General features: G+C 36.9%; 1 protein-coding gene across 1 annotated transcript in view; it reads left to right on the top strand.

The window, feature by feature from the left end:
- Positions 1–14,499, top strand: part of ankrd13c (ankyrin repeat domain 13C) — a 52,966-nt gene extending 38,467 nt beyond the window's left edge. Inside the window, exons 7-13 of the mRNA XM_028812162.2 lie at positions 1,723–1,867; positions 2,208–2,339; positions 4,591–4,752; positions 7,017–7,096; positions 7,493–7,591; positions 9,730–9,830; positions 12,848–14,499. Coding sequence (XP_028667995.1) covers positions 1,723–1,867; positions 2,208–2,339; positions 4,591–4,752; positions 7,017–7,096; positions 7,493–7,591; positions 9,730–9,830; positions 12,848–12,978 — 850 coding nt within the window. The 3' untranslated portion in view covers positions 12,979–14,499. The remainder of the gene's footprint in view (positions 1–1,722; positions 1,868–2,207; positions 2,340–4,590; positions 4,753–7,016; positions 7,097–7,492; positions 7,592–9,729; positions 9,831–12,847) is intronic.

Raw genomic sequence — 14,499 nt, 5'->3', positions numbered from 1 at the left:
ACTTTATGTAAATATATATTTTTTTAAGCACAAAAAAGTTAATTATACCATAGAATGCACAATGTAATAGTAAACTAAATGTAAAAGCATTGAATAACACTGAGAAAACCTTGAACAACAGAGAAAACTAACATTGTAAGAGTTCGCGCTAGACCCTTATGAACCACTCGCTGTAAACACTTTTTTTATGAGTTTTAATCACAGGGAAAAAAATTAAATGCCACTTCTGTTGCAAAACTTTTCCAACTATCCTGTACTGGCTTTAAATTCCTCACCTTCGCCACTCGAAGAAGGACTTTTTTTCAGCAAATCGCCATGAATCTTCTTGGTTTTCTTGCATATGATTGCCTCGCTTATGCTGTCCCCTGCAAGTTGCTTCTCATTCAACCACAATAGCAACAGTTTTTCCACCTCTTCCAGCACTTGAAGCCTCTGCTTGGTTAACATTGTAACTCCTTTTGCAACATCAGCTGCTTTGTTAGGCCCTGTATACGCAAACAAAAGAAAATGGGAAACGGAGAATGGGAAATCATTGGCACGTTTGAATGAGCGTAGGGAAACTGGCCGCCAGTGTTTTTGTTCGCCACCAGAACGTGTGGTCGTGAACAGATGCAAAACTTTGGCAAACTTTTTGAACGTAACCCGATTTGTACGTGTTCGGAAACGTTTGTGACCAGAGGTTCTACTGTATTCCTTTTTTTTTTTTTTTTTTTTTTTTGGAACTGTTTTGGAATATTCATACAGGATTCTACTGCAATATGAGGGAGAATCAAAAAGTAAAAACAACTTACCTGTTAATACCGGTAATTGTGAGTAGTTAGCTGAACATTACAGTTATATCACACCTCCACAAAGTCTTCCTGCAGGTCACTTCTTGTATTGCTACACTAACTTCTTCATTCTTTGGGAGAAGAAGCTCTTTAGCTGCTTCCAAATCCAGGTCTGCACCACTTCTTTAATCTCATTATCAGAGGTGAACCTGTAACCGCTTATAGCCTTTTCATTTGGACCAAAGATACGATAGTGACATGGTGTTAAATTACTAATCTGTTTGAGTACCCATCTTGTGCAAAGTTTATAATCTCCCAAGTCATCATGCACTGTAGCATATACATATCCACAGCTAATATCCAAATGTGCAGCAATAGCAGACATTATGATCTGTCAGTCTTCTATAATGAAGGCATTTGCCATGTGGACTTACATGTGTGCTGTTGATGGTTGACCCTATTGAGCTTTTTCAGTTACACTTGTTCTTCCTGCTTTAAACCCCTCTATACATTCATACACATTTCATTGAGTCAGGTTGTTTTCACTTCTGTACTGAGCCAACATACTTTGGTGAATTTCAACAGGTTTCACTTCCTCTGCCCAAAGAAATCTTACTACAGCGTGTTGTTCAACAACGGTGCAATCCCGCAATGGAGTGTCGTTTTTTGTTTGACTTTGGCTTCAACTTCTCTAATGGCAGAGTGCTGCACTGTGTGTTTTCAGACTACCCAAAAGTCATCACAAACGTGTTGTATTGTGTCAGCTTCCATCCATCGCAGTTACCATGTAGTTTTCAAATTGCTGTTATTTTCTGATTTACCCTCGTATTATAATGAGATTGGAATAATCATACTGGACTCTAATATTATAATAAGATTCAAGGTATGCACAATTTGTATAATCTTTTTATGTATTGTTTTTACCAATTAGTAAAAAATATTTTTTTCATAGGCTTGACACAACTCTTATTGATTTTACGGACATGAAGTGCCAGCGGGGGGATCTCAGCTTCATTTTCAATGGTGATGCCTCTCCTTCCGAGTCATTTGTTGTGCTTGACAATGAGCAAAAGGTTTACCAGCGTATCCACCATGAGGTAAGACTTTTTACGTTTTTACTACATGGGACTGGTTTAACCTGGGGTCATTTTTTTGCAAACTTTTTGTAGAAGATGAACGGCTCTGTAATGTTTTTACTGAGACATGAACATGCAGTCCATAAAAAGTTACTGACATGAGAGATTCATAAAGGTTTAAAATCCAGATATCCTCTGGTAATAATTACACCTTCTGGTGTGAAACTAATCCCATCCAAATCGGGCTTAAGATGCAAATGTCTTGACAACTGAGAAAATGTACCTTTAGTTATTGTCTAACATACTGGTGTTGCTATAGACAACCCGTAAATCATGTTAGCTTTTCTTTTTTGTGTTTTAGGAATCTGAGACAGAAACAGAAGAAGAGGTTGATATCTTAATGAGTAGTGACATTTATTCGGCCACTTTGTCCACAAAATCTATAACTTTTGCTCGAGCTCAGACTGGTTGGCTTTTCCGAGAAGACAAAACGGTGAGTGTGTGATTTTAATAAAGGGTTGTGTTTTTAAAGTACCCATATATACTGATGCGGAAAAGAGAAAGGCAATGTTTTCTAAATTAAGAAATCTAAAGTTTGTGTCCTTTCACACAACATTGTTTTGTTTTAGATCCTATGAAAAAGCAAAACCGGTAAACCACACTTACCAAATCTGAAAGCACAGTCAAACCAAGCTTCTTAAAAATTAAAGCTGATTATGTACACCTTTATCCAAAAAGGGCAAGGTGGCAGAATGATTACAGCTATGACAAAACCAGAGTAGGACTGCCACATTGTAGTGGACAATTGGAGTGCTATGATTTGTGTCAGTTTAAAAATGTATTACTTTATAGACACATTTTTTCTCCCAGCTTTTAAAAATGGTTTTGGGGTTGCTGGATAAAGGAGATCATACCTTTATTATTACCTCTTTTCTTGGATGTTCAGTCCTTTTATAATGTTTGTTATATTTTGATGTTTACTGCTGTGTCGTTTTTTTCCCTCCTCAAGGGCACCACTATTTTCTAGTGTTATCATCAAGATACAAAAAAAACTTTTGCTAGAAGACATGGCTTCAGAAGTAATGCAACATTACATCCCAAACACAACAGTATAAAAGCCGTTGTGAAAGGCATAGTGATGTCCAAGATTACGGATAACCTCAAAAACGTGCATTCAAAGTCTTTCTGATCTTCTGCTTATTTAGTGGACTTTGAGTTTAGCTTAGTGTTTTTTGTTTTGCTGTTAGTGCATTTTGGCCTCTCAGAATTGAGCCCTGGACCATGGTTATCTCCCAGTCTTTTCTAATTTTCAAGTGCCCTTGTGGTCTGCTACCTTTTCCAACTATGGTAGAATACCGAAAGAGATCTGCCACCTGCTCTACTACTGAAACTGCCGGCAGACATAATGCTCACATCAGTGACATGACGGTGTGGGGACAGGCTTCATGTTGCTGGTCTTAGAGCAAGGTGACCTATCGGATGCCCTCTGACTATACCTTCCTCACATCAGGAAAGTCTCAGACCACACACTGCATCTGTGCTCACAGATGTCCTAAGGAATACATATATGCAGATGGCGCTTTGGTTTATGTTCTCTCCTGACCTTAACCTCATAGCAAATCTTTTAAAAGCCGTAGAGTTGCAACAATCAGAGATGTGAGCCTCTACCTGTGTTTGACATGAAACTTGGGAATTCCATTCAGCAGGCATGAGATAACCTCCCACAACAATATCCCATATTGCTTACTACACGTCAATATTGCTGCTACTTCTTTGTTTTGTCTTGTTTGTGTTTTAATTTTAAATTAAAATTTTTATTCTATTTTTCGTTTATTATTTGCACTTCATGTTGTTACACTGTGGACCCTGAGCTTCGCAATTTCGTCTATCTGTATACTTGTATATGGTTGAGATGACAATAAAGTTCACTTTGACTTTGACAACTGGAAGCTCAGAGGTCCCAAGTAGTGGTGGCTACAAGCAGCAGTCGCACGAGATATTGGAGCACTACAAGACAAATACAAATGTTTCAAGTAGACCAAAGATTGCTCTGTAAAATCCCTTGATGTGTTTTAGACTTTTATGGCAGGTTTCTCATTTTCTGATATTCTTTCACAAATCGCTCTCAGTTGTTACTGTTTCCTTTTACATTTTCCCGTTATTCTCATCTGTTCATTGTTATTTCAAGCCTGAAGGCTGACTTTGCTATCCAACAATTATTGCTGCATTTCTTTTTCTTATCGGTGTATATTGTGGCATTTGTGGGCAATGTTAATTTTCTTTTACCCCCTTTTTGCAGCAGATATGGCTAAGACAGCTAATCTAATTTTTCACCTTAAAATTTTATTTAGCATAATGTTATATTAAAAAGAAGTTCCAACTTATTTCTTAACAATTGTATGTTATTCCCAAAATGCACTATACAAAAAGTTAGGGTCTCCAGGTAATAACCTGGTTTTTAATGTATTAATTTGTAACTTCAAGGTGCAGTATACAAGAAAGAATTGGGTAATGGGTAATCACTTTCACTACTGAGGAACCAAGTGTGTTCACTCCAAGGCAAGTCTGTGGAAATGTTTCAAGTAGACCAAAGATTGCTCTGTAAGATCCCTTGATGTGTTTTAGACTTTTACGGCAGGTTTCTCATTTTCTGATATTCTTCACAAATAATTTTAAATATTTTTTTTTGTTTGTATTGTTTTAAGATACAGAGTTTTACTTGTTTCTTTTTTCTTTGTGTGTAGGAAAGAGTTGGGAATTTTTTAGCAGATTTCTACTCTGTAAATGGATTGGTGCTGGAATCGAGAAAACGAAGGGAACATCTTAGTGAAGAAGATATCCTGAGAAATAAGGCCATTATGGAAAGCATAAGCAAAGGAGGCAATTTAATGGAACAGAATTTTGAGGTAGGATCATTAATCACATTGAGAGTCTTTGTCCCTTTCTAATGCTTGTGATGCCAACTGTATAGATCGTGCATGCTCTCTGTTGTGGCATGCCCTCTAGGAACTCTAGTTTTCTTCCCATATTCGAAAGTCTTTCTTTCAGAGTAATTAACAAAACTAGCATGTGAGAAACAGAAAGGAACAAATATAGACCAAATAGCCTGCTTCAATAATGTGCTGTATTTAATGCTACTGCATACTTTAATATAGTTATTTCAAATTTACACTGACAAGAAAAAATATGGAAAACCTTTTGAAAATACATTTATATATACATTTTTGTTAAAATATGGTCTGGTCATGGTGGAAGTTACAATAATGAACAAGTACAATCTGTTGAAACTAACAATGTACAAATTACTGTATTGTTTATGATGGTCCAGGTTGGCAGCAGATGCCAAGTCCTTCTTGAACCCAGACTGTCGATAGTCACAAAATCAAGTTGAGGTAGTGCAGTGAGGACACTTACACAAGAGAGATGGTCCAAACTGGTGCAAAGTGTTTTTATTCCTTTAAATCACCCCGGTGTTTAAAACCCCAGAGAGCAAACAGTGCAAATCCACTAAATACATAACTAATAATAAAATCCTGTGCTCATTTGCAGTAAATAACCAATAAATAATTACAGCCCACTTGGAAAATCATGTCTTTTGCAGTCATTAATCCATTCATAGTGTTTCACTTCCTGTGACTCCCCAGCTCACCCCGTGAGTCTTCCTAACTGGGAAAGACGACAACAGCTGAGGTCGCTTTCTTCTGTCTCGTGCCCTGACTGCCTTTACAGGCCTCAGTCCAGATGCATGGAGCTGGACCTCCATTATGCCATCACGATCCCTCAACGCTTCTTGGATAGCTGAGAGGCCTCATTCCTGGTCCCTGCTCCAATCCAACTGTTCAGCAGTGACTTTCCTGACAACATCATGACTTCGCTTCCACACAGGATCCCAACCACACTGCCTCCTGACTTCTGCATTCGTTCACTTGCACCACCCACTCATCCTTTCCTCTGGTTTCCTTCTAAAAGCCTTCTCTCTTTCTGCATCCTACATAAACTCTTTTTAAGATACACTTGTGGGCGCAGGTGGTATAATTGCAAACCCCAGGGCACTAATGATGCAATTGGCTGCTGTGCACCTTATGTAGTGCACCAAATACAGAAATTCTATGAACACAGTGCTTGGGGGATGAGAATCTGCTCATTCCCACATTCATTGGTTAAGAGCCCTGTCTTCAATTTAACTGCTCAATCCCAAGTGAATTGCATTTCCTGTTTATACGCGGAACCAATTTTTTTTCTTATTTATTTAACAATATTTTACCAAAAAACTTAAACTGTATGCTTTTTGCACATTGTAAGCATAAAACTGGATGACTGACATATGGATCATTCAACTTGAGTAATGTGATTCCCCTAGCCCCCCACCGCCCCAATTTTTGATATTTTTTGCAGTAGTCTGGCATTGGTCTCCATTGATTTGTCATTTTATAACATGACAAACTTTTTCTCAGTTATCACTATGAAACACACGGGCTAACTAACATATAAAAACATACTGTATCATTTTTGGGTTGAGCATTCCTTTAAGAGTCTTAACCCTTAATTACTTATTTTAGTCTAAAACAGTCATATTTGCTGTTTTTAAGTGCTCCTTATTAGTAATAAGATGCAAATGACAACAGAGCTAGTAGTTCTCCATCTAACTTGTTTAGTTTTACACCTTTGTGTATTCATCATGAACTGATTTAATAAAATGTTTGGAAAGAAACTGAAGAGAAAAAGTGAAGGACTGAGAATTACTCATCTGTTTCTGGGTACAAATCATTTGGATAATATCTTAGGAAAGGAAGAAATCGACAATATGAGAATGACTTGACATAACAGAATGATATAATGTAATAAAGCATAAAATTGCATAAGATCAGCTAATGGCAAGGATTGTTTTTACATTAAGCAATCAGGTTGGAGTAAAAGAAAACTACAGCTACTCTGGCCCTCCAAGACTGATTATGCAGGCCCCTAGCCTAGTTTATAAAATCAAAATCAGTCTAGTGATGATTAGTAAATAAAAATAATATGAAATGCTCAGATGCCAATGTTGATGTAACCAGTTGTTCCAGTGTGCTATAACATACAGTATATAAGTGAATTCCTAGACTCAAAGTTGCTCTATGCTAGACTTTTTTGTCTTCATACTTAACATTATATAATTGTTTGTACCTTGCAGCCTGCTCGACGACAGTCTCTTACCCCACCTTCTCCAAACACAATATCTTGGGAAGAATACATTTCATCTGAAAATGGAAAGTATGTATTTTTAAAAACTGAACCTATATTAAATCACAATAGTGTTGTGGATGAAGGATGTATTGCCCATATTTTATCTGTGGCTTTTCTGCAGCCTAAAGATGACTGTGACCTTTTCCTGAACAGCAAAATTATTTTTGTTATTGTAAACATTATGCAATAAAAATTTTTACAATATTTCTGAATAAAACTAAATTGCTAATAATGCCTTGTACTAGATTTTACATAAACATTCTATTTACAGGAATCAAATTCTGCCTTAGGTCAGTTTTATACTAAAAACATTTGGGTTCTAAATTCAGTTGTTCATTCTTGCTCATGCTGGTCCATAAATGCAAAAAAAAAAAAAAAATTACAGTGTACTTGCATATTGATTGATTTTTGGTAATCTTTTAGAGCTCCTCATCTTGGAAGAGAACTAGTCTGTAAGGAGAGTAAAAAAGGGTTTAAAGCGACAATAGCTATGAGTCAAGAATTTCCCTTGGGGATTGAATCGTAAGTACTCTTTACTATGATAACAACACTCAAAGCATGAGGTATTATAAAAGAGAATAATAAAATTTAGATGTGTCATAGTGTTTGTATTCTCGTTACAGCTTATCAGATATTTTAACACTAGAATTACCAAAGCCTACAAAAAAACTTATCAATCTGGCCCACCTTAAATCCCTTTGCACCTCTCTGTCAGTGTCTTTTGTCTTGTAAATGTGTGGATCAACACAGGCAGCAAGCAGTCTACTATTCCATTCCCCCACTGCTGCAGAAAGGGCAAGAAGTTCTCCCAGCTCAAGCCTTCATTATATCTTGGAGTGCAGTGCTCGAGTTTTAGAGGGTAAAAAATATATTGTTATTTGGAACACATGCATTTCATGTGTGTTCCGTGTCTACAACAATCTATGTAAACAAAATGTAGACAAACTGTATAATGTGTGAAGCCAGAAGTCCAAATATCAAATAAACACTTTCCCAAAAGGTGCAAGTACAATATGACAGCTTCCGCGGTGCAGCGGTAAGAACTGCTGACTTGTAATCAAGAGGCCGGGGAATCGATCCTGGGTGCCACGCAAATTTACCGTTTTGAGTAGTGAGCTTCTCGTATTGTTAATATTATAAAATCAAAACATGCATTTGATTTGCGTCTGTAATAGTCGGTGTAAATTTATAGTGCTTGTAAAACTTACCTTTTTTTAACTTTTATGTCATGATCGCGATACAACCCCCAACCCGCCCGGATCTTTCCGGATCTTGCCCAATCTCCACATTTTGGTGCATGGCAGGATATGCAGAGGAAAGAATAGTACAGAGAGGTCAATTCCGTGCTATATGCAATCATCAAATTCAAATGTTAACAGTTCCCACACACCCAAGTACTGTCCTTCCTACATTTACGACATATGTACCTGTTGCAATGTACACACTTCTCTCTATGGTGTGGTTTCTATTACATTGAAAGGGCACCTGACACTGACTGAGTTTGCTTTCCTGGGGAAAGTGGCGGTCTTGGAACAGAAGCTTGTCAATGTTGCATCCTGTTTTTCTTTTTCCATCGACTTTTCTTATAAGAAGTAACGATGAAGTTCCTCTGCAAGGTGAGCAAAGAACACTCTTCTTTTCTCAGTGGACCCGTGCATGCCTTGCACGCTACATGTGCATTTATCGATGCCAGGTCAAAGCATGTTGTAGCACACAGCAACCAGCCACCCACATGCTCCTGCTCACACTGTATAAGCTCACGCCTTCTGGTGCATGATGTCAACGCAGCATCGGGGGGAAAAAAGAAAGAGACAGATGTATGCGACATTTTGAAGAAATCATTTTAAGACCTGAATAGTACCAATTAGAAAACATCGTCGCACTAATGCAATATTATTTGAAAACGAACCGCGTCAGATCTGGTGTAAATTTATGGTACTTGTAAAAGTTAGCTTTTTTTTCAGTTTTATTCTCTCAGTCACAGTCATGCTGTCTTCCCACCCCCTCATGACATGATCCTAACTAACAGCGTCAGCATCTGGTAAAAGTTAACTTTAGCATCCAAACCAATTCTGCCAGGCACTACAACAGCTTCTACCCCTTGGCTGTCTGGACTCTGAACTCTGTGCTGCACCCCTATCCTAAGATCTGTACCTAGTAATGAATTTACATGCAGTACATTTTTTAGACTTGTCACTACTGTTATTTTTTATTATTAGTTTGTTGCTATTGTTTATTACTACCTATTTCAAATTATTTCTATCTATTAATTTACATATTATTTATTTTTAATTGTTTTTTTATCTATTATAGTAAAGTAGTTATTTACCTGTCTTGCACTTGTCCTGTGTTTATGTATATTTTGCACTGCAGTCCTGGGGAATATTATTTCTTGCTACTGCATTCTGCAGTATGGTGTATGGATGGTAAGACAATAAAACCACTTGACTTGATGCTAACCTTCACTGACTGAAGCATCTGGGTAAAACCCATGAAAACACGGAGAACATCTAAAAGTTCTTTTGTAGTCAAGAATCATAGAAATATCATGACAGTGATATGCCTTGTTGTGAACTGCATTATTAGCAGTAAGACAAAATCACAGACTTTTTTGTGCATTCTTTTGATTTACTTTCTTTTTTTTACCTCATTTTCTGTAGGTTACTAAATGTTTTAGAAGTAATTGCACCCTTTAAGCACTTTAACAAACTCCGGGAGTTTGTGCAGATGAAACTACCACCTGGATTTCCAGTCAAACTTGGTAAGCTCTTCTAATTTAATTTATCTCTCTGTTTTGTCTCTCTGTCTGTATGTTCCCTATGCAACCCAATACCCTTTGACTGATCTGGACCAAACTTTGCATAGTTACTGTCTAGGACCATACAGACAACTTAGCCTACTTTGGAACCCAAAATTTTGATCCTGAGGGTCTGGGCAGGTTTTTTTTTTTTTTTTTTTTTTTTACTAGTTTGCTACAGTTTGCACACTCTTGCCATCTGCTGGCTCTGAGGCAGCATTACAATTCTAGACTCTGCTGACTGATATGGACCAAATTGTGCATAGTTGCTCTCTAGGACCATACAAACAAGATAGACTACATTGGAATATAAAATTTTGACCCTGGGGTCCCAGCTTAACATCACTTACCTGGAAAATGTTATTTGTTATATTAGATGTTTTGTTATAATAGAACCCAATAGAGCCCAATGTTGAATAATTGCAAATTATGTAAAAAATGTCCATGGAAAAAAAAAATGTTCACTATTCCTGTCGCATAATCCACATGACAGTTACCCAGTTGTATGCTCAAAACATGCAAGACGTATGTTTTTTTTCCTGAAATATTCCTAAATAAATACTTCTGGAAAAATCAGTTCACATCATAAATGGGAAATGTATTGTTGCCATAAAATTGCACACCTAAATTGACAACAGGACTCTTGACCAATGAATGAATGGGAAAGGTGGTGCTTAAGCATACATCTGGATGACTGACAAGAGGATTATACAAAATGAGTAACATGAGATTCTTTTTTTTCTCTTTTCCATGGACGTTTCTCACACATTGTTGTTATACAGCATTGATCACCATTGAGTTCTGTTATATCATAAACTTTTTTCTGTCCATTCTGCATGAAAAAATTATATTAGTTTTCTTTTGTTCAGCCATCACTTCAAACTAGATGAGGTAAGTACTATACAGTGCACTAGATAATGTTTGAGACAGACATTTTTTGCTTGATTTACCCCTCCACTCCACAGTTTAAAATTACAAATTAAAACAATTCAGACGTGATTAAAGTGTACATTGCAGACTTTCATTTAAGGGTATTTGGATATATTTCAGTCACACTTTATAGAAATGACAACACTTGTTCTACATAGTCCCCACTTTTCAGGGCACCAAAATGTTTGGCACACTTGGCTTCACAGGTATTTGTGATTCCTCAGGTGCGTTTCATGGCTCAATAAGGCACCTCAGCTTGCTTCTACCCTTTGGGGTCTGTAGTTGCCATTGTTCAACATGAGGACAAGAGCTGTGCCAATGAAAGTAAAAGAAGCCATTATGAGGCTGAAAAACAAGAATAAAAGCATTGGTTACATTGGTACAACTGTAGGCAGTACCTAAATCATCTTTCTGGAATCTCATTAAGAAGAAAGAACACACTGGTGAGCTCAGTAATCACAAAGGGATTGGTAGGCCAAGGAAGACCTCCACTGCTGATGACAGGAGAATTCTCATTATGATAAAGACAAAACCCTAAACGCTTGCCTGACAGATCAGAAACAGTCTTGTCGACTACAGTCTTGTCGATTTGTGTGTCAGAGATGACTATCAGCATAAGACTTAGAAGAGAAATACAGAGGCCACACTGCAAGATGCAGACCACTAGTTAGCTACAAAAACGGGATGGCTGGATTAGAGATTGCAAAAAAAAGGACTTAAAAGAGCCTGCAGAATTCTGGGAAAATGTATTGTGGACAGACGAGACAAAGATGAACCTCGTCAGAGTGATGGCAAAAGCAGAGTGTGGAGATGAAAAAGAACTGCCCAAGATCCAAAGCAGACCACATCATTTGTTAAACATGGTGATGCTGGGTGTGTTATGGCTTGGGCATGTATGGCTGCCACAGGTCCTGGCACACTTCTCTTCAATGATGATTGAACTGCTGATGGCAGTGACACAATGAATTCTGAGGTGTGGAGAAACATCTTCTCAAGTTCTAGTCGGTGCCTCCAAACTTTTTTTGGAGGGCGCTTCATCCTACCGTAAGATAATGATCCAAGCACACTGCAATACCCTAAAGCATAAGACAACACCAGAGTTGTCCAAAGCTAAAAAATGGAAAATTCTGGAATGGCCAAGTCAGTCACTAGATCTACATGTAATTGAGCAGGCCTTTCATATACCAACAAGAAACCTTAAGAGGGGGCAAGCCCCCAAAACAAGCCGGAGCTGAAGATGGCTGCACTAGACGCTTGGCAGAGCATCACCAGAGAAGATCATCAGCACCTCCTGTTGTCTATGAAGTGCAGACCTCAAGCAGTCATTGCATGTATGGGACACGCGACAAAGTGCTAAATATGACAATGCATTTAATAGACCTGCCATTGCTGTGTCCTAAACATTATGGTGCCCTGAAATGGGGGGAAATTATGGACAAAAAGTGATTTCTATATGCTGTGATCAGAATAAAATATATTTCATTTCTGAGTTGTGTATTCCCTTTAATTTAGTGACTACATGGGGTAAGTAACATCAAAATATCTTTTCCGAGTATTCCTTCAAGTTAGCAATGTATTTTCGTTAGAAAAAAATCGATCTATCATATGGTTCCTTTCATATCTATCTATCTATCTATCTGTCTGTCTGTCTGTCTGTCTGTCTGTCTGTCTGTCTGTCTCTCTCTATTATATAGTGCCTTTCATATCTATCTATCTGTCTGTCTGTCTGTCTCTCTCTATTATATAGTGCCTTTCATATCTATCTATCTATCTATCTATCTATCTATCTATCTATCTATCTATCTATCTATCTATCTATCTATCTATCTATCTATCTATCTATCTATCTATCTATCTATCTATCTATCATTTTCATTTTCATTTTCATTTTCATTAGTGCAACCCTAATATCTTATTTGTTTAGAGCACTGCATGTGGCAGCATTTGCTGCAAAGGCAGTTCTGTTTTTTTTGCTAAAATTCTATTTATTTATTTAGAAATGTATTTATTGCCAATAATATCACTAACTCGTAAATTTCTCTATTTTCCAGACATACCTGTTTTCCCGACCATAACAGCCACTGTGACATTTCAAGAGTTCCGGTACGATGAGTTTGAAAGCAGCATCTTTACAATTCCCAGTGACTATAAGGAGGACCCCAGTCGTTTCCCTGACCTTTAACTTCTCTGGCTTCGTATCGCTAAGAAGCAGGCACACTAAAGCTTGAGACCGAACACGCTCATATCAAGATAAGGACATTCAAGTCTTCTTAAGGAGCAAAAACCCTTCAGGTTTTTGATACTCTTATATACAGTAAAAGGGATGGAATTTTATCAGACTTGTAATTACAATTAATACTTTGTGTAGTACCTTACATTGTAGCATTTTACATTTTTCTGCCAATTCTAGAGGCAGCAAACATTATTGGGAGCTTCCAGATGCTTTAATGAATCTTTACTACATGGATGTAAAAACAGTACTTATGTGCTGATTTTTTTTATCTTCCACCTTTGATAACACAAGGAAATATGTTCACTTTGAAATTATATTTCAATCAAGGAATGTCTTAATATGACTGGTAAGGTATTCCAGACACCTCACTTGACAATGGAAGTAGCTTTTTAATTAATCATTTAAACTTTGTTTTCATTTGTATATAAATTATAACAAAATGTATAATTCAGTAAATTTTGGGCAATGTACTTTCTATACTAGAACAAATGCAATCAGTCATGAGAGGATTAAAACTCATTAGTCAGTGTCAATGAATTTTCACAGGTTGCAAATATATTTGTTACCGCCTCTTGTCACACTTGCAGTTTTTGCCTCCTCTTTTCTGACACTTCTTTGGTTTAATGGCACCATTACTGTTGCTTAAGTAGTCGGCTGTTTACTTGCTGTGAAATAAATGGAGTGCAAAAGAGAGGTGCAGGGAGGAAGGAATACAGATATAAAAGAGAAACAATATCCAAAGCCCTGCATGAGTCACTTGAAAAGCTAATTATTAAATAAATACATAAAAAACAACTCCCCATTGAGATGTTCAAGAGAGCTGCGACCAAAATATGGGCACCTACTGTGTAACTGCTTCACATATAATGGATGTTTAAAATAACTTGAATGTTGCTGAGCCATTCACACATTTCATTTCTTAATATGCCCTCCCATGCTAGTGCATTAGGAAGAAAGGGAAGAAGAAAAATTTTATTGTAACAGGGAAATGTTCAGATGCATGTGCATTCCTAGACACTGGGTTGTCACTACAGATGTGTACAGTAATAAAGTTGCAGTATACCTCACAAAATTTCTATGTTTTTTGTAAATCTTTTTTTTTTTTTGTCTTTTAATGGACTGTTACTGTTCTAAAGTAAAACTGACCTGTCTGGTTGATACTGTCTAGAGGGTTATAACGTTTTTGCTTTTTTTTAAAAAAGCAATACTGAAAATAATAATTTAAAAAGTTTATTGAATAAATATCTAACATCTCCTGTTGTGTAGACACCTGCAGCTACTGTCAAGTGTCAGTTTCCATTTTCTTATTTTTGTATTTCAATTTTCATTTCTTTAAAAGACTGACAGTGATGATGTTACAACATAAAATATATAGTTTGAAGATATTTGCATTGAAGCTTGTCATCTTCGCTTACAATTATTTGTTCATAATTAAACATATGTATATTAATAAACTCTTGCACACTGACA

The sequence above is a fragment of the Erpetoichthys calabaricus genome, chromosome 10, assembly GCF_900747795.2.
Source record: "Erpetoichthys calabaricus chromosome 10, fErpCal1.3, whole genome shotgun sequence".
Classification (NCBI taxonomy): domain Eukaryota; kingdom Metazoa; phylum Chordata; class Cladistia; order Polypteriformes; family Polypteridae; genus Erpetoichthys; species Erpetoichthys calabaricus.
This window is presented reverse-complemented; position numbering and strand designations above follow the sequence as displayed.